At 42.3% G+C, this 27,461-nt stretch overlaps 1 protein-coding gene across 1 annotated transcript; it reads left to right on the top strand.

Moving 5' to 3' along the window:
- On the top strand, positions 1 to 27,261 carry BMX (BMX non-receptor tyrosine kinase). Its single transcript, XM_065677138.1, is given in 16 exon segments — positions 1 to 49; positions 52 to 130; positions 1,116 to 1,249; positions 4,581 to 4,642; positions 8,951 to 9,129; positions 17,437 to 17,507; positions 17,510 to 17,560; positions 18,004 to 18,083; positions 18,182 to 18,441; positions 18,671 to 18,833; positions 19,308 to 19,416; positions 20,563 to 20,647; positions 23,742 to 23,860; positions 26,030 to 26,047; positions 26,050 to 26,186; positions 27,187 to 27,261. Coding segments are annotated over 16 exon segments (1,671 nt in total).
- The last annotated feature ends 200 nt before the right edge of the window (positions 27,262 to 27,461 follow it).

Below are 27,461 nucleotides of genomic sequence, written 5' to 3'. Positions count from 1 at the left end.
ATGGAGAAGAAAACAATTCTAGAAGAACTTTTAAAGAAATCACAACAGAAGAAAAAATGTCACTAATTAATTACAAGAAAAGCTTGTTTGTTCAGATGAAAGCAAACCTTTCTTACTATGAATATGACAAAGGGATAAGAAACATTTTTTTATGTAAACTTCTAAGATTTTCCAGTGTCACCTTACACCTCTGTTTTTCTGCTATGAAACTTTTATGTTTCAACACATTATGTGTTGGAACAACAAGTGTACTTTGTTCTGAGTAGAATTATAGGGTATCAGATCCTAGTTTCAGTTCAGGAAAACACTTAGCTGCAGGCTTGAGAGTGTCTTCATTCAAAACAAATCTTACAGTTGTGATTACCATTGAGCATCTGTTTGTGTCCTTCCAAAGAGAATGTAAGCAAGTATATGCTTATGTTGCCTTGAGTGGGATGTTTTCTTTTACAGGCTTCCCTCTGAACTGATGTAAATAATGGGCTTCTGAAGTTACATGTATAAGGAATAATTAATTCAGAATCTCATTCGTCAGCTGCACAAAGCAAATGGTTGTCCCTTTTTCCTAAGGACTGACTATATATCGCAAAAGAGTGGCTTTTTACTCAGAAGATCTCCCATGAGGAATGAAAATGTATGTCCCAGGCAGCTTATTTTAAAGTCTTTACACCTTTAAACACAATTGGACTCCTCCTATGAGATACATCCCACTACAAAACTTCAGGGAAGCTCAGTGAGAATAAGCTCTGTTACCTTAACAAAACTATGGATGATGCTGCTAGGCTTCTGGTTTGCAATCAAAGTGTTTTCCTCCTAATTTCTCCTTCTTCTTTTCCTCCTAGTCCCTCCTTCTGCCCTGTACTCCTGCAGCTGCAGCAGATGCTTTCACAGATGTGTGGCTGTGTTCTGCAATTCTTGTAACTGACTTGAAAAGGAATTTGATTAACAGATTATGTTAGGGTACAAGGGAGGTTTTTTACTACCTTTATTTTAAAGTTTAACAAACCCAAAGCTGTGGCTTATACGGGTTGAAAAATGCAATTGAGTGAAATCATCAAAGTAGAACACTTTATGCTATGTTAATATTAGTTTACAGTCTGCTGAGTTTTTTCTCTCTTAGAAAAAAGAAGCAAAAAGGGATCGATTGGGAAAATACAATGTGTCGAAGCAATGAATCTTGAGGAAGCACCACCTCCTGCAAGACAATATCCTTTTCAGGTTAGCCATGAAATCTGTTTTATTTACATTTCATGTGCAAGATGACAGTCATCCTAAGCGGTTGCACTTATTGTTCCTGTCCTGCATGGAGATACCTGACATTGCTGAGTGCTAGTGATACTTAATGGTTGGACGTGATGATTCAAAACGTCTTTTCCAACCTAACTGATTCCATGGTGTGGGGGGAGGAAGTGAGGGGGATGGGCGAACTGCTACATGGCACTGAATTACCAGCTGGGCTTAAACCACAATACATGGTTCTGACATTTTCAGCAAATAGAAAAGCAATCCCTATTACTGAAGTTGTGACTTTTCTGTAATATTTTTCATTGACTGTGATAGAATTTAGATCAAGTCTTGGTTCTATTAAGTTCAAAGGTCTATCAAATATTTTCTTTAATATTATCTGGCATATATAGAACACTATACTATGTGATTATCACTTTTTTGAGGCAGAATTCAGCACTTAAAAATTCTTATTTTAATTTTCATTGCCTCTTTCCTCTTCTGTTTTGGCCTTAATACCAAGTGCAAGATTTTACTTCTGACTGCCTCATTATCATTCAGATGTGCCACAGTCATGAAAACCAAGCCTATGCCCTGTATCAGAAGATGCAGCTGCACAAAACATTACACATGTTCAATAATTAAATGTGATGAGAAAACCATAACTTCAAATTTGCTGCCTTTCATCTGTTTCAGTTGTCCAGCTCAGGTTCCTGGACAAGTTCCTGTGTGATGTGCTGTAGGTTACCCTGCTCTTGCGGGGGGGTTGGACTAGATGATCTTTTGAGGTCCCTTCCAACCCTTGGGATTCTGTGATTCTGTGATTCCTCCTAATGCCTCCATGAATCTCAATTCTACAGGCAGTGAGACTTGCAGATGAGAAGCGGTCACATAGTCCCTTATAGAGTGTCACTGACAAACAGTAAAAGTGCCATGTTTGGGAGAGGGAATGCCAATTTAAGAGTATTTGCGTTTCAGCCTTTTAAAGCTTGATTATTTGAAACTGTGGAGCACTGGTAGATCCACTAATTTTATCATGATTGAACCTTGGTCTTACATATTTACAGTCACAATAAAAAAAAAAAGTGAACACAAAATTAGAAGTTAAATCCAAAAATGTAGGTGTGAGCAGTTACGTACCTGATTTAGATCCATGAGACTCCTTGTAACAGGCATTAATTTTTCGTAGAATCATAGAATCATCATAGAATAGTTAGGGTTGGAAAGGACCTCAAGATCATCTAGTTCCAACCCCCCTGCCATGGGCAGGGACACCTCACACTAAACCATCCCACCCAAGGCTTCATCCAACCTGGCGTTGAACACTGCCAGGGATGGAGCACTCACAACCTCCCTGGGCAACCCATTCCAGTGCCTCACCACACTCACAGTAAAGAACTTCTTCCTTATGTCTGAGCTGAATTTCCCCTGTTTACGTTTGAACCCGTTACCCCTTGTCCTGTCACTACAGTCCCTGACGAAGAGTCCCTCCCCAGCATCCTTATAGGCCCCCTTCAGGTACTGGAAGGCTGCTATGAGGTCTCCACGCAGCTTTCTCTTCTCCAGGCTGAACAGCCCCAACTTTCTCAGCCTGTCTTCAAACGGGAGGTGCTCCAGTCCCCTGATCATCCTCGTGGCCCTCCTCTGGACTTGTTCCAACAGTTCCAGTTTTGAAAATTTAAATGAATTATACAGGCTTATCCACTATTACAACATGTTTGATCATTATGGAACACTAAATAATATAAAGAGTGGTCAGCTGATTTATATCAGTAATGTTAACAGCTTCATCTAGCTTCAAAATCACTTCTTTCAAAAGCAAATAAGGAGGCCGTGAAACCCCCATCAATTACAAGGACAAGGAAACACCTCATTACCAGTCATGGATGACTTAGCCAAGATAAGAATGATAAAGAGAATATTTTTATATTGAATGCTTTGTTTACATCTGCGATAATAAGGCATACAGGATAATGTGCTGTATATACTCTAAATTTGTTCCTAAATAAGTTCCTAAGGTTGTCAACAGAGATGTGCAGAGCACAGGGAGACTGTCTATGTAGAGATGACTCCAGATAGCCTCAGTATTGTAACCACTGGGTAATTGAAAGGAGTTTTTATCATTGCTTCATAGACTAAAAATGTCAATGAAACAATTTCAAAGAACCAGAATAAAAATAAAGCATACATGCGTTTCCTTCTGAATGAGATCAATCACAATTCTTGGAGAAATAAAAAAGGGGGGTGGGGGAGCGGTGTGCTGTCAGCAAAACTGCTACTTTGGACATGCAGAGGGCTGAATTTGTCCTGTTTAGAAGCCTGGTTGATAGTTCCTTGGGAAGCAGTCCTGAAGGGCAAAGAACTCTAGGAAAGCTGGAAATTCTTTAAGAAGTAAATCTTAAAGGTGTAGGAATAGGCTGTCCCTATGTGCCAAAAGACGAGCCAGTGGAAAGAAGACCCGCCTGGCTGAACAGAGAGCTTTGGCTGGAAATCAGGAAAAAAAGGAGAGTTTATGATGTTTGGAAGAAGGAGAGGGCCACTCAGGACTGCAGTGATGTCGTGAGGTTATGCAGGAAGAAAATGAGGAGGGGCAAAGCCCAATAGAACTTAACCTGACGTCTGACATAAAGGACAAAGAAAAAGAAAAAGTTTCTATAAACACATTAGGAACCAAAGGAGGCTAAGGAGAATCTCTATCCTTTATTGGATGTGAGAGGAAACACAATGACAAAGGATGAGCAAAAATGCCTACTTTGTGAGGTGGATGTTGATCTGTTGTCCCAAGTAACAAGTAACAGGATGAGAGATGTCCTCAAGTTGCACCAGGTGAGGTTTTGACTTGCTATTAGGAAAAAATTCTTCACCTTCAAAGGGCTGTTGAGCATTGGAACAGGCTGTCCAGGGAAATGGTTGAGTCACCATTCCTGGAGGTATTTCAAGGATATGCAGACATGGTTCTTAGCAACATGGTTTAGTGCTGGATTTGGCAGTGCTAGGTTAGAGAGTAGACTCAATAATCTTAAAGGTCTTTTCTAACCAAAGTGATTCTATTATTCCAAATAAGCTAACAGAACTGGGAAAAACACAGAGCTAAATACAACAACAAATTTCTCAAAATTCACATTTCACCATACATTAAAACAATGATTGATGAGGTTATTAAGGATATTGAGATGGTGCTTGGGTTAAGAGAATGTTGAAAACACAGAGCTAGAGCATGTCAGAATATCAGGCAGAATGAAATGCCAACTGTCATGGTGCTGTTGCTACCACTATATAGATCTGCAAGTGAGAGAGCCCCAGGAGATGAAAACCCACTTAAATTTGTGGGTTTTATTTTAATTCTCCCTCTCTTCTAGATTTGACTCTGCGTTGTACAACTAGGTCTCTAAAACCACTGCCTCCAGTCCCTCAAATGCTGGTAGGTGAAAACATTTGAATATCTGGCTGGAGGGAAAGACCTGGTGTCCAGGTGGTAGGAAGGACTGTGGGATGGAATGGGGAATTGAAACAGCACTCACTGGAAGTTGGTGTAAACCTCTAATCTGCAGTGCAGCTTCAGAATCTTTGTGTCCAGCAGTCTGTCAGACAGAAAGACTCATCACGCTCCTCCATGTGGCAAACTGGGAAAGTATCAGCCACATTCAGTTTAATATGCTGGTGGCAGTACTGGCTACAGCCCTTGTATTGTATATATCCTTCACTTTATATACTTATTTCCAGTGGGATCAGGGAATGACATCAAACTTAGCTCTCTAGTTTGTAGGTTGTCCCATTCCTACAGATGCCAAAATCTTCCCTCCACCACACTCCCCAGTGAAAATGGTGCTCACAGTACTTTGAGAAAACGTTGTGACTGAAGATGTCAACAAATATATCTGCTTTGTGGGGGTGAGAAATGGTGGACGAACTACATTTATCTCAGGCAAGTCCCAAACTGTGCTCCTCTGGGGCTAGGTCAGGAGTACAGATGCCTTTTTAGTCCAACTTTACAGAGGCAGCCTCTAAGTTAAGAAATTGCAAAGTTCATCTAAGCTTTTTATGTGCTCTTGCCTTTATCTTGACTTTGTATCAAACAAAAGCCCAAGAGTGTGGTGTCCCACCAGCACTCACTGGGCCTTGCTGTCCATCTGAGAAAGGCAGGGTTTCACAGACCCAGAGAGACAAACATGACACTAAGATGCCAAAAGGTTAATACTTGTGCTTGGTTCATCCTGAGTCCCCTAGCACAGCAGTTGCTGGATGAAAAAGGTCAGCAGTTAGCAGGGTTAAAAAAAGTAAACTGGAAGATCTGCTTCTATGCTTATTTCCTCATCTATCTCCTCCTGTAAAATACAAGAGCAATAGTGGTAACTTTGACCTTAATTTTACTGCCCAGCTTAATTACTGATGTTTGTAACTGGAGAGGATTATGATAAAAAAACTGAATATGGAAGCAAAAGCCTGTTGAAGAAGTGTTTGCCAAAGAATACATAACTGGAGGACAATGGCTGAAGTATAAATAGGGGGAGGGCAAGATGAGGGGGGAGTGAGTGGACGGGCTGTGTGGCTGGGTTTAAACCACAACAGGTGGGAAGGAGGTAACAATGACAAGAGAATAGAAGAGACCAAAGTGGCTTCAGTTATAAAGTTTTTGTCTCTTAAAGAAATATCTAACAGTATGGTTGGACTGTGTATTCACACACTGTTACATAGCCTCCTCCAAATTAAACCAGATTGGGTCTCAAATAATGAGATTTTAAAATCTGTATTTCCTGCTTTATTTTATTTTGTCTTCTGTTTTGTATCTTTAGATCTGGGTCTATATCCTAGCTTTTTCTGAAAGCCAGGGCTTTAAGAAACACATAGATTATCAAGAGACAGGAGATAAAATAAAAAAGGCTGTAAAATGGAGCTTTACAAAAAGTAATAATAAAGCCTTGTAAAAAAGCTATGAACAAAGAAGCTTTTGACATTTTTTCTGATAATGAGATTTTAAAGTAATAGCATTATGAACAGGCAGCAGCATAACTTGTTTCGAATACTGAGGTCTGTTTTGCCTGACTTCCAACATGAGATACTTTGTCTATCTGGAGAGATTATCAGTCATGCGAATCTGCTTCTGAACATGCTGCCTTCTGCTAGGCCTTTATGATTTATTTTTATTATCTGCCTGAGTTCAGAGATGATATTTTGAGAGGGAAATTTAGAAAGCAGGAACATGACAGTTTTCAGATGGGTACTTCTAAATCAGGTTTAGTAAATGTAGGTATAATAACTACCACATCTGGTTAGAATAACTTGACTTCCTTTTCCGAAGTAATACGATATAATCAGGTTAAGAAAGCTAATACTGACTTCTTATGGTGAGAAACAGTCTATATTTAGTCACAGAGCTACTTCTATAAGCTCTCAGCACATTTTCATTTTGCCCTTACATCTACTCAGTTTGGTCATCAGAGGTACTACCGTTATCCCCAACCTTCCTTCTGCCTACCTTTCAGTTCATGTTCCTCACCTGTCCAGCCTCTGCGAGTTTTGCTCCTTGCTTTCTTCCCAGCTGACCAGAGGCATCACTTCTGCATGTGGGCAAAACTGACTAGAGGCACTGCATTTTGCATGAGGCATTACTTTTGTATGCTTCCATCCTGTACCTTCGATGCCTCTGTCCCTTTCACCAGTTCAGTTATACCTCAGTCTCCCACAGGGGAGCTGGCTCCTAAAGAGCAATGCCATTACAAAGAATAGTGGGCACAAAGGTCCCTCCATGGGAACCCATAGGCACATTCCCTGTGCTTTGATAACAGCTTCTTGCCTGAGAAGCACTTTCACCTCTGCTGATGCCTGGCATCCATTGTCTTTTTCAATAGGAAATGGTTCATGGTGGACAGACCAATACTGCAGTAGATAAGATAGAAGTTCATTGATTGCACACAAACATCTTATGATTATGTATTGGACAGGTTTTATGGAAGCTGAAGTGCTCCAGCACATGCTTCCAGGTTTATGGCAGAGGTGCAGTTCTGCAGAAAGTAACCATTGCCTATACGCACATCACAGCTGAATCTCAAGACTGTCACCTGCATCTCTGTCTAGGTAAGAGTGTCACAGTCATCAACATGAAAACCACAATAATATCACTGCCAGCATAAAGGAAGTAATAAGATTCACCCAGTTACTATTAGGAAATGCTCTGAACCTTTCTGCTAGTGCTGGAAATGGAAAGCTGCATATATGGACACAAATTTGGACATTAATCTCTACCAGGTTACAGATTAAGTCTATCCAGAATATTGTAACAGGCTATTGCAAACAGACATGTTCAGAGGGACACAAATGTCATGGGCTCATCTTTGTCTGTTTCTTTTCCCTGTCCCTGGTTGCACAAAGCAAAACTAATTTCTGTGATAATAATTCTTTATACCATTTACTTTGGCCAGTGCTTTGCAATTTCTTCTGTTCACACAAAGAGATGAAAGCTCCATCAAAGAGTGACACTCTGGTCATTCCACAAGTGAAACACAGGAAATTAAGGAAGAACAATTTAATTTCAAAAAATTACTAAGGCCAAATGTAGGAGGGGCACATCAACTCATAAAAGCATGTATTGAGTATCAGCTTGCTCTATCATTAGATGCTTTAAAGAGAAAACAGTTTAATCTCTGCATTATAATTTTCTCCATCTTTCTGAAAACTGCAGGAAACTCTAGTTCTGTCATTATTCTACAAAACAAATAGCCAATCTAAAACCTGAATGCTGCCTAACACATACCCTCAAGCTATAAGCATCTTTCCACCAAAGTCAGATATGACAAAAAAGGAACCACTCTTATTGGGTTCAAGTAGTAGTAGATGATGAGTAACAGATCTGCTTCTAGTCAAATTGAGATGACTCTGCTGTGAGTGATACCTGTTTAAAGAATGAGTATCTCCACTGGAGCTTAGTGGGATCAGATGAGACTTTGTGTGTTTGCAGGAAGAGATCATGTGTGTCTTCTGGCTCAGTGGGCTCAATCAGGCATTCACTTGGCTCTTTGGTTTCCCCTTGTTTAAATTAAGTATATAAATGTCAGTGAAGAGAAAACCAGCAAACATACAATGCTATGTTCAGCTGGACTTGGTTTAAAGAAATCACAGCCTGATTCAAGACACTTGTCGTTCTTCCCTGTTGTTTCATTGCAGTGGTTTTCAATAATAAATAGGTGTAATTTGGAACTTCTTCTCCTAAGTCTTTCTTATTTTCACTCATCCTTTGCTGTTAGTGTAGTTATCTCTGCTCTTAAAGAATTGTGATGCCTGGATTTTCTCAGTTATGTCATTTCCCAAATTTCTAAGTGCATTTCATTGACTTAATTTTGGATGCTCTTTTGCCTACGGTTTGGCTGGTGTCACATAACTTTAATGCCAGGCTTCTCATTGAAGTAATTCGTGTAGGCCTCTTCAGTGATGAGTGATAAACATTTCTGTAGGATGATATATTTTACACAAAGTTAATTGCTTCTGTTGCCATTATCACAGAACTTGGTTCTGTTCTCACCTGTCTCCCAAGTATGGAGAACGATATCTGGGATGTGCGTCTGCATGGATGAGAAAATTGCTGCTCGTCTGTGGCCATCTTTTTAACTTTAATTAATTTGACTAGTATCATTCTACATGTTGAATATATAAGTGATCATGTACATGACATGTTGTTTACTACTGTACCATGTGCTGCATCCCTTTATAATTTTATTTCCTCTGTCTTCAGAAGTGGAAGCATAGAAGCGTGCCTCAAATGCCATCACCAGACAAGTCAGTCCTGAATACGGCTGTGGCCCAATGCAACTATGAACTCAAAGGAAATTCAGCTATCCACCTTGTCAGAAACAATAAATGCTATGTATTGCAAGAGGAAGATTCTGACTCATGGAATGCAAGGGATTTGGAAAGGCAAGTGTGCCCTGCAGAATACTTTTGTTTCATGACCATGATCTTCCACATACCTCATCTTCACAGACAACATTGCAGGCAGTCCTAGTACCTTTCAGGATCTATGTGAGAATTACCTTAGTAGCTTTTAAATGTTGCTTTAGAAGCCTCATTTTCTTCTGTACAACTCCATTTTCATTACCATCCTTGGCTGCCAAGTTGAGTAATATTTACAACTGTCACTGCCTAGTACACTAGCAAAGGTGGTCTTAATTTTGACGTGCCTGAAGAAGGGCTTACGTACACAGAAACTGTCATTTTTTTTTCAATTATTTAGTTTAAATGAATAAAAAGATAAAATCTCAGAGATGTTGCCTCTGTTGTACACACAAACCATCTAGACCAACACCATTACTATTGCGGTAGCAGTAGGGGAGACCAGTGAGAGCTGCTGACGCATAAATTACTTATCACTCCAGTCTCTCCCCAGTGTTAGCAATATTTATTCATGAAGACAGGGCACCCAAGGGTTTAATTATTCTCTTTGAGGTTCACAAAATGAGGAATCCTCTTTAGCAACAGGAAAAAAAAAAAAAAAAAAGGTATTTTTCATCAATATCTAGCTGAGGCAGAAAAGAGTGTTGCTTCCCAAGTTATTAAGTAAGAAACAGCTTTAGGAGTACGCTGGAGACAAAGGCAAAGCAACAAACAGGAGCTGCCTGGAAGAGATAAGATTCCTTGTTTGTCTCATGGTGGATACCAGCTGAGTTTGATTTTATATACTTGATAGAAATGTGGAAGGGAAGAATTTTTGAGCTAGGGGATGCCCAAACTAGTTTGGAACAGAATAAAATTACTTAATCCACTCATAATTCATTTATTTGAGTTTACAACTGCAGGAAAACCAGCAACCTTAATTTAAGCTAAAGTGTCTGCATTTTATAACTCACAAGCTTGGCAACTCAGAGACAATAATAAATAAGTAAGCTGAGATACACTCTTAGGTGTCTTCACTGGACTGTTTATGGCTACATAAAAGCATATGATAAAGGGAGCTCTGCTTACAAAGCCTGAATAGAGGGCTCTAACATCAGTGAAGGAGCAGGGAAAGATCAAAAGAAAGGGAGGACATTTACAGTTTTTTCTCTGGCTTGAGAAACTTGAGAGTTTTGCAGTATTGATTCTGTAAGGACAAATCACACACACATCATTACAAAACCTTTAAATTCTGCTTGGAAAAAAAAATGATGTAGTTTTGTTGAATGTAATAGGAACAAACATCAGAAGTTACCTGTTTCACCTGTTTTCATGCATTTTCTCTTTTCACTTCACTGAAATCTGTGCTAAAGAAACTCTTTCTATGTCTATCTATATTCAAAGGTACTATTTATTCCCCCTACTTATTTTCCTCTTGGGCACAGCATACAGCCCACCCCTTACTACTACAGATGCCTGTTGGGCCCCATAATTTAGGTCTATCATGCCATGCTGCTAGATGCTTTTAAGTGCTAGCTCAGCTGTCCATCTTCACTTAGCTTAGCTTCTCAATTGCATCTGTCATTGTGTCAGAAAGAGTGCTGAGCCTACCTATTGACTTTCTGCATTCGACCTTGGATGCTCTAATGGCACCCATTAATCACTGGCATCCTTCATCGCAGCAGCTGAGATGACATGTAATGATATTGTTGAACAGCTGCTCCCGTCTTCCATATGATGAAACCAATCACAGGGGAAGAAGCCATTTCAGTGACTAACGAAAAGACTATTTCATTGAAAGGTAACTTTCTAAAACAAATTACTTCTGTATTTTGCTATATGGTAAGTAAAAGCAGAAATGTTTTCACCATGATCATTTCAGCTAGTGGCATTCTAAAAATTGACTTTCTGATTTACTTTCTGAATCCCTTTACTTATTTTAGTGACCAGATTTAAGATGTGAACTGTTTATTTTGTGGAAATGAAGGTTTTGTACTGAGCACTTACTTGAGAAAGGTATCTCTGAGTGCTGATGAGCCAAGGTGAATAACTATGCAGCCATTCACTGCTTAAATGTTTTCCTCCACCCTCCAGTAAGGACTAGGCAATATTTCTGGAATACTTTTCTTTTTAAATAACACTGAGTTTCCTGAAATATATTGAATCAGATACAATTCATGTTCCTGACTCATGCAAAAAAAAAACATCAGTTGAAAATCCTGATTTCATTTAAATCAATACAGTTTTGCCGCTGACTTCAGCAATGCTGGTATTTCAATCTTTTTACTCACGGAAGTGCTAGCAAGGCACTAAATCAGCCTTGCTAGCACTTCCATGCCTTTGTATGTGTGTAAGTAGTCCAGTACAGGATAAAGGGAGTCCAGGTCTGTCAAGGTGATATATCAGATTAATCTTTCCCTTTTTAGTAAGATGACATGATATTGTAAGCATTAAATGTATGCTATAAATGTATGACAGATTATCTCACCATAAATCATACTGCACAAGATTCAGAGGTTTCCTTAAAAAAACCCTACTTTTATAGTATCCTGTAAAAGGCAAGCATAAATTATTATTATTTTTGCATAAGAGGTTATTTTAGGCATCTCTTTTTCTGCCACTGTTTTCAGCCATACTAAGAACACTTTTTGGAAAGTCTAGGGCTTTATATAACTGCCATGTAAATTTTGAAAAGGTAGACGCAATCTCTTCATAAGGTCACTAAAGTGATGTATAGTTTCATTGCCTGTTACAGCATGCAGAGAGAGTATCTGGCTTTCTGACACGTTGCACAGTGGAGGGGAAAGTCTGTGTAAGTGTTTACCAAGTCCCAGAAAAATCCAGACAACTGAATACATCTAAGCTTTTCAAAATATTCACTTTAGACCATGGCATAACCATTCAAAAAACATACATATTATGGCTTTTAACCATAGTTATTTTTCATAACTGATTTTTCATAATTACTGCATGTTGTTTTGGTTTTGCAGGGAAAACTCCAAGGTCAGTGAACAAGCATTGGCAGAAGCAGAATATTGTTAAACATGAGTAAGGATATAGAATACATCTTCATAAGAATCCAAAGGATTCTTTGGGCGGAGATTGTCTTTCCACTTTTAGTATCTTCTATACTTAGAACAATGGTATCCTACATATGGGCTGTCATAATAATTATCATAATTGCAGATATTGTTATCAACAACATAACAGCCAGAAGATTTCCAAAGGCATGAATGTGTTTGCTTTCAGACAAAGAAGTCATTAGACACATCAGTCTTGTATGCTAAAGGGCTGCTTCATGAAAGTGAACTGCTATTAAAAAGGTTTCATTGAAACTTCCAGAACTGATCTGACATAGCATGTTTGGCTTGTTTCCTCCATTTGGGATCTCTCAGTTTACTGAAATATTATGATTACTAGAAGGTTCAAGATTAGAAAAGAATTATGCACCTCCCAGCTTTTAGGGAGACAGCTGTGTCATGGTCTGCAGGGGACAGAGTAAATTACTTCTGGTAGGGCTCCTAGTAAAACTTTAGGGCAGCAGGATCCTCCTCTAAGGAGATACTGTAAGTCAGAGTCACAGAGTGAGTCCAGATAGTTCAGGGTGAGGAGAGCCATTGGAATAGAGGAAGCAGATGGGAACTAGCAATTTCTCTTTAATGTCCTAAAGCCACATATGCAGGACAAGTCCCAAGTCTACCCTCTGGCTTTTAAAAACAGTTTTGAAAATACATAAAATGACTGGCTTTTTTTATGTGACTGCTGTGCCTTTTTTAGAAATCACATTGTGAATAATAAGCCCAATATTCCTATTTGCAGTTGGTATGTTGGTAATATCTCCTGTGCCCAGTCTGAGCAGTTGCTACACCAGAAGGTCCTACATATCCTTTATTCTTTATATATGAACAACCATGGAAATGTTTGTTGAACAACAATTGAACACTGAACAACATTGAACAACATCACCTCCACCCAATGAGCTGGCTTTATTTGGAGCTCGGCTCAGATGCCTCTATACAAATGCCCGTAGCATGGACCAAACAAGAGGAATTAGAGATGTGTGCACGTCTATGGGGATATGACATAATAAGCATCACAGAAACATGGTGGGATGGCTCCTATGGCTGGAGTGTTGGAATAGAAGGTTACAGGCTCTTTAGAAAAGACAGGCCCAGCAGGTGGGGAGGGGGAGTTGCCCTTTATGTTAGGGATAGGCTGGAGAGTATAGAACTCTGGGGACACGTGAGCAGTCAACAGAGAGTTTGTGGGTCAGGGTTAAAGGGAGAACAGCGATGGGGGCATTATTGTGGGGATCTCTTACAGACCACCTGATCAAGAGGACTCTGTGGATGAAGCACTCTACAGACAGATAGGAAGAGCCTCACGCTTGCAGGCCCTTGTTCTCGTGGCAGACTTCAACCACCCTGATATCTGTTGGAGGGATGGTACAGCCTGGCACAAGCAATCCAAGAGGTTCCTCGATTGTGTGGAAGACAACTTCCTTCTACAAGTAATAGAGGAGCCAACAAGGAGAGGTGCCATGCATGACCTCGTGCTCACCAATAGGGAAGGGCTGGTTGCAAATGTAATGCTCCAGGGCAGCCTTGGTTGCAGCAATCATGAGATGGTCGAGTTTGAGATCCTCAGGACAGTGAGAAGAGCGTGCAGCAAGCTCACTGCCCTGGGCTTCAAGAGAGCAGATTCTGGCCTCTTAAGGAGCCTACTCAGTAAGGTTCCATGGAATATAGCCCTGGAGGGCAGGGGGGCCCAAGACTCTTAGTTGATATTCAAGGATCACCTGCTACAAGCTCAGGAGTGTTGCATCCCAACTAGAAGGAAGTGCAGCAGGAGAGCCAGGAGACACCCATGGATGGATAAGGAGCTGCTGAGGGAACTTAGAAGGAAAAAGGAGGCTTATAAAAGGTGGAAGCAAAGACAGGCAGCCTGGGAAGAATACAGGGATGTTGTTCGGGAAGCTCAGGACCAGATTAGGAAAGCTAATGCCCCGTTAGGATTAAACTTGGCTAGGGATGTGAAGAATAACAGGAAGAGATTCTATAGTTACACCGCATATACAAGACAGACAAGGGACAATGTGGGACCCCTCTGGAAGCTATCGGGAGAGCTGGCTACCCTGTGTTTGGAGAAGGCTGAGGTTCTTAATGACTTCTTTGCCTCAGTCTTCACTGGCAAATGCTCTGACCACACAACCCAAGTCTTGGAAAGCAGATGCAGGGACTGTGAAAGTGAAGACCTTAGGTCCACTGTAGGAGAGGATCTGGTTCAAGGCCATCTTTAGAACCCGAACACGTACAAGTCCACGAGACCAGATGAAATCCATCCATGGGGACTGAAGGAGCTGGCAAATGAAGTTGCTAAGCCATTGCCCATCATATTTGAAAAATCATGGCAGTCAGGTGAAGTTCCCAACGACTGGAAAAAGGGAAATATAACCCCCATTTTCAAGAAGCAGAAAATGGACGACCCAAGAAAATACAGACCAGTCAGTCTCACCTCTACCTGGCAAAATCTTGGAGCAGATTCTCCTGGAAGGCATGCTAAGGCACATTTAAAACAATGAGGTGGTAGGTGACAGCCAGCATGGCTTCACTAAGGGGAAATCCTGCCTGACCAGTTTGGCGACCTTCTATGATGGGGCTACGGAACTGATGGACAAGGGCAAAGCAGTTGATGTCATCTACCTGGACTTGTGCAAAGCATTCAGCACTGTCCCTCATGACATCCTTGTCTCTAAACTGGAGAGACATCAATTTGATAAGTGGACCACTTGGTAGATAAAGAATTGGCTGAATGGCTGCACGCAAAGAGTTGTGGTCAATGGCTCAATGCCCAGCAGGAGACCAGTAATGATCGATGTCCCTCAGGGATCAATGTTGGGACCGATCTTCTTCAACATCTTTGTTGCTGACATGGATAGTGGGATTGAGTGCACCCTCAGCAAGTTTGCCAGTGACACCAAGCTGTGTGGTTTGGTTGATACACTGGAGGGAAGTAATGCCATCCAGAGGGACCTTGACATGCATCCTCTAGCTACGCAGTATAGCAAAGACAAAACGCACATTTCATAGAATCATAGAATAGTTAGGGTTGGAAGGGACATTAAGATCACAGGAAAGAATTTCCTCCTTATATCCAATCTAAACTTCCCCTGTTTAAATTTTAACCCGTTACCCCTCGTCCTGTCACTACAGTCCCTGATGAAGAGTCCCTCCCCAGCATCCCTATAGGCCCCCTTCAGATACTGGAAGGCTGCTATTAGGTCCCCACGCAGCCTTCTCTTCTCCAGGCTGAACAGCCCCAACTTCCTCAGCCTGTCTTCATACAGGAGGTGCTCCAGTCCCCTGATCATCCTCGTGGCCCTCCTCTGGACTTGTTCCAACAGTTCCATGTCTTTTTTATGTTGAGGACACCAGAACTGCACACAATACTCCAGGTGAGGTCTCACAAGAGCAGAGTAGAGGGGCAGGATCACCTGGAGCACCTCCCATGTGAAGACAGGCTGAGAAAGTTGACCTTATAGCAGCCTTCCAGTATCTGAAGGGGGCCTGTAAGGATGCTGGGTAGGGACTTTTCATTGGGGACTGTAATGATAGGACAAGGGGTAACAGGTTAAAACTTAAACAGGGGAAGTTTAGGTTAAATATAAGGAAGAAGTTCTTTACTGTGAGGGTGGTGGGGCACTGGAATGGGTTGCCCAGGGAGGTTGTGAATGCTCCATCCCTGGAGGTGTTCAAGGCCAGGTTGGACAGAGCCTGGGGTGGCTTGGTCTAGTGTGAGGGGTCCCTGACCACGGCAGGGGAGTTGGAACTAGGTGATCTTAATGTCCCTTCCAACCCTAACTATTCTATGATTCTATGAAATGTGTGTTTTGTCTTTGCTATACTGCGTAGCTAGAGGATGCTGATGCACTTCAAATAGCTATAGTATTACGAAGTGCTAGAAATGCTCCTTCTAAATTGATATCAACAAACTGATCTCAAAAAATGCCACTTCCACATAAGTGAATAAATGATGCACCTCTAACATAAGCTTGGAATAAAGCCGCACTGAATGCATTTCCCCTCAAAGCTCTGCCTTTTGGTTTTACTTCTAGGCTTGTGTTGTTTGCTCCAGTGTGATACCACAACCAGTTATCTAGACCAGCATTTTAGTGGAAAGAAATATTTCTTGGGCATAATTCACCTTGTCCTAATGTAATCTTTAAGGAGGTCAGATCAGTCATGTCTTCTTTCCTCCTTTGTGGATATTACAGTATAAAAGCTCACTGAAATGAATCCTAACCTCACTGTTCCTTGTAAGTTCTTTTTTTCTCTTTTTTTTTTTTTTCTTTTTTTTCTTTGAATTAGGAAAAGAAGGCACTTTTATGGTTTGGAAATCTAGTGTTGTGGTTTAAACCCAACCACAAAGCTCGTTCGCTCACTCCCCACCTTCTTGCCCTCACCCTGCTCCTGGAGGGATGGAGAGGAGAATCGAAAAGAATGCAACTCCCACGGGTTGAGATAAGAACAGTTCAGTAACTAAGGTATAACACAAATCACTACTGCAACCACCAATAATAATAATGATAAAGGAAATAACAAGAAGAAAGAATACAACACCTCAACACCAGCCAACCAATAACTCGCCCCACTCCCCTCAGCCAAGCACTGACCCATACCTCTTCCAACCCTGCAGTGCCCCAGCCCTTCCTGGGTAACCCTCCGTTACCTCCTTGGCATGACGTGCTGTGGTATGGAATACCTCTTTGGTCAGTTTGGGTCAGGTGTCCTGTCTCTGCTTCCTCCCAGCCTCCCCTTCTCCCTGGCAGAGCATGAGGCTCAGAAAGTCCTCGGTCAGACCAAACATTTGAGTTATCGGTGCTGTTCCCAGGCCTAAAGTCAAAACACAGTGTTGCACCAGCTACTAAGGAGAAAAATAACTGCTACTGCTGAACACAGGACACCAAACAAGCATGTATACTGTGTTTGTGTACAGCAAAGTTCCAGAGTATCCAAAGAATGTGTACTATTGAGTGTGCTATGGGCATACATTATAGCATGCAGCAGAAGCCTCCAACACACTGGAAGCCTGTATTACACAGCCAGCTGGGGGGGGGGGGGCAGAAATCAGATCCAGGCAAATATAACAGTCTTCCCGGTAACATCTACTACACTGTTATCTGGGCAGCTAGAATGTGGCAGTTTGTTCAGTAACCACCTGATCTATTAGCACATGGGCTGGAGGGCACTTTCCAAGGCTTGGATACGTGCTACACTTTGGGGAGTTGGACTACATGACTTTTGAAGGTCCCTTCCAACCCAAACTATTCTATGATTCTATGCTTTTCTGAAGTAAAAAGGGAACCGTCAAACATTACCATGTGCATAAAACTCCTGAGAACAAGTATTACCTCGCTAAAAATTACTCTTTGAATCAATTCCCAAGCTTATACACTACCATCAGTGTAACTCAGATGGTAATCCTATATGCTCTTTCTACTTAATTTGCTTTGTTTTATGGTATTTCTCAGCATTATGGTGACTCTTCCAATACTGATTACTCTAAATATTGAAACACATTTTAGGGAAGTTTAGGTGGAGCTTGATCTAACATATTCACGATCAATACAGTTGCTTTCCTTTGCTGTACTGAAGAATTGCACAGCTGCAGGCGGAGTTGCCCCCACTGCTGAGTGGACACAGCTGCGGGAGCTGCTTCATCCAGCTCTATCCAGCTAACACCCGCCCAGCCCCATCCTCGCCACTGCTGCTGCTCCCACTCCACTGCCGAGTGATACCAGCTGTTCTAGGCAGCGTGGAAGCACTCCCCAGGCTAGCAGCAGAGGGAAGAACTGGCTTGGGTCTCACACAGCTCTTTCTCTGCCCCTTTTCTATGCACAGATACCTGTGTATCTGTGAGTGCAGGGAGTGCAGGGAGCCTGGGTCACCCAGCTGCCCTCCATCAAGCTGGTGCTCAAGGAGCTGAATGGCCACAATTCTGTAAGTGTCCCTCCTGCCCCTGCTCTGCCCCCAGGGGCTGCCCCAGCCCAGCATCAACTGCATCGCTCCTCATCTTCTGCTCTTTTCCCATTGCCCAGGATTCAACACTGGATGCCAGCAGCCTGGAGAAGCTGCTTCAGCACCAGGCTCAGGACAGGGTCACAGCCTCTCACACACAGCCAGGGCCTGATGCAGCTCACCAGGAGCCTGGTCTGGTGCGGGGCTTCTGGGTGAGCACAGCGCATTTCTTGCAGGAGCCACCTCCCATCACCTCTGGAAATCAAGGTGGATGTGGCCACGTCGATGGGGAGTTTGCAGAAGACGGGGGCAGGATGGCCCTTCTCTCCTGCTCTTGCAGGTGGGCACATGTGCTGCGACAGGGCTGCCGCTGCCCTTCCCACAGGGCACATCCATCCCCACTGCTCTGCAGCAGGGAGGAGCTGAGCCCCAGGGCCCCTCATTCCCAAATGCCACCGCCTCTCCCATGCCATGGGCGGGGGAGGGGGGTGGTGTGTGCAGCTCCCAAGTCTGGGAGCACTCTCCTGGTGCTTCTCCTTCACGGCTCTTTGCTCTGTTTCCCTTGGCAGCAGTGGGGAGCAGGAGGCAGCTGCCCTGGACATTTGTGTGGCAGGGACCTCAGCTGCAGTAAAGGCACTGGGGCCGTCAGGCTTTGCTGGTGCAGAAGCTGTCTTTGGCCGGCCCCTGGCAGCTCTCTGCAGACAGGATGGCATACTGCCCCAGCCCACCCAGGTAAGCCAGGCTGGCCAGGGGGTCCCCATCCCATTACATCTCATCCCATCCCTCTGGCTCCTCCAGAGAGGGGCTGTCCCCAGCACCTACCTCAAGGCCTGTCTCCAGTCCAGCAACTCTACTTCTCTGTGCCCTCAGGACCTGCTGGTTCTGCTGAAAAAGCATGGGCCACCCACAGAGAGGATCTTCCAGCGGGCAGCCAGTGAGCACCCCTCCCATGAGATCAGGGAGGCCCTCAGCAGAGGGGTTGAGGTCCACCTTGAGAGCTAGCCTGTGCTGCTGCTGGTTGTCAACTTCAAGGTGAGCCCTGCTGTCCTGGAGCCCAGCAGCCCCCAGCTCTCTTGGTGCTGATGGGCACTTGGAGGAGCACAAGAGGAAACCCAGTCACCTGCTCATGAGCCAGAGGGCTGGGGATGTTGCAGGTGCTCCTGGGGGCAGTGGCCAAAGCCTCACATGGAGCCCTTGGCATTGCAGGACCTCCTCCGCAAGATCCCCTTCAAGCTCCTTGACATCCAGCTCTACGAGGAGTGGATGAGTGCCCTTCAGAAGACCAGCAGGCAGGAGAGGCTGGCAGCACTTCAGTGTAAGTGTAGCAGCAGCCTGCCTGCTCTGCAGGGACTGTCACAGGCCAGGACTTGCCTGCAAAGCAATGGCCTGCCTGAAATAGCCATGATTTATGAAAGCCACCTCCTACTGCTGTGGGGTTTGGATCTGGGAAGAAAGGGTGACAGAAAATCATTTCTCTTTGGGAATCACTTTCTGCAGGCATTGGGGCTTGCTTCCTCAGAAGGGCAGGGAGGGAGGGAGGTGGCTGTATCTCAGGGAAGGCAGTCCCTCCGCTATAGACCAGGCGGTGGTCTTGGGTGAGATCAGCCTGGGAGACCTGTGTTGTCAACACAAACTCCATTAACGCTGTGCTTCTGTTCCCTCTGGGTGGCCAGCAAGTTACCTGAGGCCAACATGCTCCTGCTTCAGCACCTGCTGTCCCTGCTCCATAACATCACCAGGATGCCATGAGCAAGTTGTCAGCTAGGAACCTGGCCATCTGCCTGGGGCTAAACCTCCTCAGCCACCACCATGAGCTCTCCCTGGATGTCCTGGCAGGAGACAGGGAAGGTACACTGTGTTCACCTCCCAGCTACAGCCTCCCCAGCCAACCTCGGCCTTGCTTCTCAAAGGGCTCTGGCTGCCTCCTTCCATCAGCAGCTGGGAAGAGCAGCCCCACAGCTGTCCTTTCCTGCACAGAAGCGTGGATCAGGCTGGGAAAGGCTGTTTGAGCCCTTATCAGCCTCCTCGGTGAAACCAGAGCTTTGCTGTGTGCAGGTGACGCAGCTTGTGCAGTTCCTCATTGAACACCAGGAAGAACTCCTTGGGGAGGAGGTGGCTGGGCTGGCCAGCGAGGGGGATAAGGAGCCATCAGCACTGCAGACAGCCCCAGAAACAGCAGAGGTAAGTGAAGTGCACAAACAGCGTGACAACAAAAATCTCCCCTCTCAGAAGGTGGGGCTGCCGCTGCAGGGACAAGTATGGTCATCTACCAGCCTGTAGCTCTGCCAAAGTGCAAAGCAAGACTGATGCAGGTTGGCCATCCTTCTTTGTGCAGTGATGCCATCACAGCTGGCTCACCTGAGCTGAGCAAACCCACCCAAGGGATGTGCCTTTCAGAGCTAGGGCAGCAATTGGACAGGGAGGTCCTTGCCCCCTGCTAACTTACACATTGCCGTTGCAGGTGCCTCCTATCACCCCCAAAAGCAAACACCTGAAGAGCTCTTCCAGGGAGAGAAAGTAAACTACCTAGCTTTGCTGGGTTCAAGGTAATCATGGCTTCACCTGTCTATCTATACTATTGAATGGAAAGGTTGCCTGGGTCTTCATGGGACACCAGGAAGTGAAGAGCAACCTGTGAAGACGGAAGCAGCGGGCAGCTGGTCATTAAGAAGAGAAGGCTGGCAACCGAGCTGCCAGGGATGGGCAACTGAGTAAATCCAAACAGGGGAAGAAGAGCAAGGCACCCAGGTATATAGCAGATCCTGTTTTCCATCTTTCAAAGCTCTGAGTATAGGAAACATCCCTGAGGTGAACAGGATGGTCCTAGACAGGGGCATGTACATGCCCTTGGGGGAACATGGATGTCAGGTGCCTCTCTCCTGTGTTAGGCATGACCCCTTTTACAGCATACTTCAAAAAAAAAAAAAAAAAACAGGAGTCAAGTTTCACCTGCTCTTGCCCTCATGGCTTTATCAGTGCTTTCTGAGGCTGCCCCTGTAGGTGCCCATTTCCTTGTGCTGCTTGGATTCTCCGGATGAGCTCTGCTGCCTGGGCTTGTAGTTCCACCCCGCAGCCCCAGCACCACCTCAGCAGCAGCAAAGACAGCGTCACCGTGTCTTTCTGCTCTGCCTGGAAAGTTCCACCAGCTCAGCTCAGAGTCAGAGCAGTGCCCTCAGACCCATCCTAGACCTTGCAGGAGGCCTTGCTGGCTCACTTGGCAGCTCTGCCAGCAAATACCACACACTGGCGCATCTCCCCAAGTGGGGAGCTGGCCTCTGGACTCCATCTCATACATGGCCGTGAAGATCATCTGAGTGGGACAGAGGGCACAACACTTATGCTGGGCCACTTTTTTATTACTATGTTCACTACTGTGTTTGTTACTACGTTTATTACTGTGTTCATTACTATGCTTATTATTATGTTTATTACTATGTTTGTTACTATTATATATTACTGTTATTTATTACTGTGTTTATTACTCCTACTATGTTTCTGAAACAAATTTTAGGATATACTTTGGGATATATTTAGGATATATTTTAGCTACACTGCCTTTTGGTACAGGAACAAACCACTACACCTTGAAAAGGTTCAAAAGTTTCATTCCAAGCAGAGAGATGCTAAATGAAAAAAAAACAAAAAGCACACAAACAAAACACCAACAAACAAATAAACAAACAAAACCCAGAAAAAACAACCAAACAAAAAATCTCACCCCCCCCAAAATAAAACCCAAAAAGACCCACAAAAAAGAAACAAAAAAAAAAAGCCTAAATTCTTTTTTGAAAATAATAATAATAAAAAATCCTTAGATCCCTCTTCACTCAGAAGGGAGAAACATCAGCTATCAAGATCTCAGTGGGATCTACTGTAGATGTCCAGTGTATATAGTGATACTTTATAAACAGAAGAATATTTAAATGCCATTGGGAAATTACAGCAGGCATCCTAGCCATCTGCAAACAAAGCTATCTCAAATCTGAGTACCAACAGAGCGATTTGTTTGTAATAGGGCTGAGTGACAACTGCTACAGCATAGCATGGGAGAGAGGAAAAACTGACTTGAAACCTTCATCCATGATTCAGGCTCTTCTGTTCTTTTCAGAAGAAAGTTTAGGGTGTGTTTTTTTCACATTTATATGCGATTTCCACTGAAGTTTCAGAATGAACTGAAAACCACAAAGTTGGCAATACCATGATAGTCTTGCAAGTACTTTGAGACAAAGAAAGCTTGACAATATTAGAATATCTAATTAATTTCCAAAATTCTTGATATTATTGGTATTCCTCAAACAACTCAAACTCTCAACCTTTCAGATCAACAAAAGACAATAACTGTTTTCTTCAGCCTGAAGTGCTGCAATTTATCTGATTTCCCAAAGGTATGAAACTCACTATAGTGCTCTATGACCATCTGTGTATGTATGTCACACATGTGTGCGTACATATTTTCCATTCTCACCATAATAATTTCAAATATTTTACCCAATTTTGACTCCATTTCATAAGGTTCTACATTTTTACAAGTGCTGAAGAATTAAGTCATTACAGACATAGGTAGGGAGTTCCTATTCCTGCCCAGAGGAGAGAAAGGCTGTTATGCAAGTGCTGACACTACAGACAATTCACATGGGAGGTGAGCTGAAGGTGTAAATTCATAACAAATGAAGTATTGTCTACCCTGCTAATGGAAGATCTACCAGGTTCTGCAACTGCCAGAAAACCAATAGATTAGTTCTCTGAGAAGCCAGACTTGGCTATAAGGTATCTTGAGACAATTTTGTCTTTCCTGGACAGAGTTACCTTTCCCATCCAGACCACCCTGAATGTTAACTGGATTTGGCTTCCTTTTTGAACCACTAAGATGTCCTTTGACATAGAAAAAAATATCCCATTAGTGCTGTTGAAGGGCTCACTTCTTCCTTTCCCACCCATAAGACGTTTTCTTTTCTAGTTTGACTCCCAGATGACCTCCCACCCCACCTGAATCCTATAAATATTTTTCTAAAGGTTGCTGGGTTTCTGCACCACTCCACAACCCAGTTCAGCAATACACAGTAAACTTAAGCTGCTGCACTGAAATCCATACTCACATGCCTAAGCACTTCGCTTGTAAAAGGGACTGGATGGCCATAAGGCCATTGCCTTGTCACTCCATGTAGAGTGATTTCCCTGCTATGCAGTAGAACTCTGTAATCTATTCAGCACAGCAAATAAATACCTCTATTGGAACATTCATGTAGGACTTATTTGTGACGTGTGAATGTTACTTATTAGAAAATTTAAACATTATTGCAGCCAATTAGAAAAGCACTTTTTATTACTTGCAGCCGTTGCTGCTGCCAGTGTCCCATGTTTTCCCTCTTGGCACCACTGTTAAATACCGGCTCACTTAAAAGGCACAGGGAGCAAGCGTGCCCAGCTCTACAAAGGTTCTGTAATCTGAACTCCAGGTGTGATGGTAGTCTGATTTCAGCTGTGCTGCTTGTGCTAAAACTCAAGCAGACATGAACACAACTATTTGCAGGATTCAACTCTCCACTTGGACATTTGAGCTATTGACCACTCTTTGAGTGCAACCATCCAGCCAATTCCTTATCAGGTCAGTCACAACCAAGTCTGGTTCTTGCCTTGTAGGTATGTTCTGGATGACCAGTATATAAGTTCACTAGGAACCAAGTTTCCAGTGAAGTGGTCAGCACCAGAAGTTTTTCATTACACCAAATTTAGCCCCAAGTCAGATGTATGGGCCTTTGGTATGTATGGAATTTGACATATAAATATATATGCATATATGCCACTATGTTTGGATTTCCTCAGCTTACTAAGCAGAAATGCTAGACATTGACACACTTAAGGAATGTAAAAAACATTTATGGCTTATGTTCTTGTTTAATAGTTTTATGCATCCAAGCTCTATCCTCTTCAGATTTTTCTAACTATACTGTTTTTCTTCTAGGCACATAAAACCTGCCTAGTCCCCACTTACCGTTTATGTGTTTAATATGGTAAACTAAACTGTTGGCAGTGGAGATCAAACAGTATCTTTGGTGTATCTAGACCACAAATCAATGCTGCACAACTCAAAAACCTTTTCTGTTAGTCACAGAGGTCAGAGAGGACTGTGTACATAAGCCAGCTGTGGAAGAGAGTGGGTGAGCTAGGACAGTGTATCTCAGCAAAAATAAAATGTGTTTGCAGATCACTTTCTACCCAGGAATTTCAAACATTTGAACTTCTACTTCAGTGCTTTTCAAGCTATGATTTGCAAATCCCTGGAGTCTGTTCAGTGTTTCTAAAGGTCTGCAAAAATTATCAAAGGGAACATTTTGTGAATGTGCTTAAATTCCGCATACATGGGTTTGCTCCTAAAGCAGGAAATTTTTTTTGCAGCTGTCAAGTTGATGAAAGATTGGCAACCCACTTTTCTTGACATTGAACAATGGTGAATAAAGCAGATGAAACTATCTCCAGATACTGGGCTTCTTCTTATCTTTAACTTCAGCTAGTCTCCCAGTATTAACAGCTGCAAAAGAAACAGCTCATTCATGCCCTTTACAGGTTATTTATAATATATCTGATTAAATCAGAAGTTGGATTTTCTGGTGATACCTTTTCTTTTTGTTCTTATTGATGAAATCCTGGCTCCAGGCTATATTGTTGTTAACTTCAATATTGGCATTAATTTCAGTGAGAAACATTAATTTTCTTTGGAAGATCTTTCCGTATTTAAACGCTATCCACTGGTGCAGTGGAAGCAAGGAGAGAGCAAAATCCATCAGTTCTTGTTTGGTTGGTTTTAACTAATGAGTCAGGACTAAAGAACTGATGTATTCATATCCCAAAAGCAGATGTCAGAGAATAAATAACTTTGCTGTTTAAATTTTCTCATCAGGGAAAGCTGGGATTCAGATACCATTTTATTCTGATCCCACTGTGATATTACAATGCTCCAGTCTTCAGAATAATTGCTGATAGTGCACTTGGGTCTTGAGTAAGCCAGGGAGTGTTTGGGTGCAAGGTCGGGCTGGGAAGCAGCCTGGGGTGTGATTGTTTATAGAGTAGAATTTATAGTGACTGAAAACAGTCACTGGGAATGATGTAGTTGCTGTTTGGCTTCATAGCTCAGACCTATATCTGTATGCTGTATATTACCATGCTTGGGTGAATAAAGAAGAGCTAGTTGTGAAAGCAGTATGTGTGTGCATGTGCATTTTTAGCCTCTTTCTTTACAGATGCTGCAATCATTGCTGACAGTACTACATATCACCGTGAAATAAATATTTCACTTTTTTTTCACTTTAGGGTTGTCATGATTATCACATATGTTCAGTTACAATAAAAATTCTTTCTTGTAAAAGCTGTCATTATGAATTAATGATTATGATGTTATCCAGTGTTTCTATTGCTTCAGTATAATCCTGTTTTTACAGGTATGTGTAGCTGATACTATAAAGTATTTGGCTATTTTTCTGATATGTCCCACAGAAAAAAAGAATCAGTAACAATATTTCCTATTATTCTATAAAAACATAGATACCTACAGCTCTCATTTTGGGTTTCTTCCTCTCTCTCTGTGTACATTCACATACATAAGGGGATGTTTGAAAGGATTTTGTAAAAAGCTCAGTCCGTGGATAGCTATGTCTTGGGATTGACTACTTTATCCATCATTGACTACATTAGATATATTTTATAACTGTCTTTATCACTTAAGTTTACCTTATTCTGCAGCAGAAGTTGTTTTATATTTGTGTACAGAATCACATTTGCCAGTCATATCTGTACTTTTCTTTGGACTGTATTATCTGTAGAGTCTGATCAGTCATATGCTACATGTATGTCTTGTCCTGGGAAAAAAGACTAATCTTCCATGTCTTGACTTTCATTTTTTTGTCTTCCATTGCCATGAAAATTTTTTGCAGGTATCTTAATGTGGGAAGTGTCACTTTGTGAAAGCACCCCTTCAAGGTTTACGGTAACATGAAGGTGATCGAGAAAGTTTTTCAAGGATACAGACTTTGTAGAGCGCAACTGGTTCCAGACATCACCTACCAGATAATGTGCAACTGCTGGCATGAGGTATGTAAATCTTCACATACAAACTGGAGAAAACAAAATAATAATGGTCACTAGGAACCCCTCTTGATGGCTGAACTAATGTTCATAGTGGAAAATATCCCTTATAAAAGCCATTGCTTGTACGTAGTACATTCTATATACCAGTCTAATTCAGGACATTGTTAGTACAGGAAACAGGCCATGAAGGAAGATTGGCTCCCTTTTATCAGAACCATGTATTTAGCAAATAACAATAAGTGCACTTCAACATCAACATGATACACAGAATGAGATTCTTCTCATCTAATTTAATAGTTTAAAATTTGGGTGCTGAGCTAGCTAACTGCCTTAATTCCTTAAGTGGTTACAGGACCATTACTGGTACCTGTCCATGATCATTTATCTTTTCTATCTCAGCCACCGCAGAATAAAATATATCTGCTTTCTTATACAGTGATCTTAAACAGCAAATGTAGATGAGACCTCTGCCTCTTTAGATAGCTAAAGTTCTGTGAAGCAGCCCCACCCTTAGTATGAGAAGGATGTGTTACCCTATCAGTGAGTCTTCTAGGAGTTGTAAGTCGATGCTGATCATGCTCATTTTATTTTGACACCTCCATCTTCTCTACCAAGAATTATCCTGATTTATTATTCCCCTTCATCAAAATTTTATTCAGCTGTCTGTGGACCACAACCTGTTTCTCACCAGCAACAGAGAACTGTTTAGCGCATTAGTGCACATTACCACGAAATGACAGTGATGTTTGGGATTTTTTTAATATAATTGTCAGAAAAATAAGAAAAAAATAACTTCCATTTGAGGTAATGTTAATGCAAAGAAAGAAGTTTAAACTATCACAACATAAGATTATATAAAAAGTAATTTAATTTTCCTTATCTCATAGTCATCACTGTCTCTGCAAATTTCTGCATGCTAAAATCAGGAAAAACTAATGCAAATTACAGTTCCTGAATTATTTCAAAATTAAATAACTTTATCCATCATCTTTGCTTCATTTAGCTACCAGAAAAGCGCCTTGCCTTTTATCAGCTCTTATCTTTTTTTGAGGCACTGAGAGAAGACAACAGAGCTTGAAAAAGACTCTTCATGCTGGTTCCGTTTCACCTGTTGTCTGTATGAGAGCTAAGTCTGAAATCTGCCTGACATTAGCTATCCCTATTATTCTGTATGTTAGCATTCTTCTCATTTAATCAGCATACTGAGGAAAGAAGCATATGGAGAAAGCTTTTGTGACACTCTGTAGGTGACAGAATTTGCAAGGATACTGAGGTAGA

This window comes from Lathamus discolor, chromosome 4 (assembly GCF_037157495.1).
Source record: "Lathamus discolor isolate bLatDis1 chromosome 4, bLatDis1.hap1, whole genome shotgun sequence".
In the NCBI taxonomy this organism is placed as follows: domain Eukaryota; kingdom Metazoa; phylum Chordata; class Aves; order Psittaciformes; family Psittacidae; genus Lathamus; species Lathamus discolor.
The sequence above is the reverse complement of the archived record's forward strand: the minus strand, read 5'-3'. Positions and strand labels throughout refer to the sequence as shown.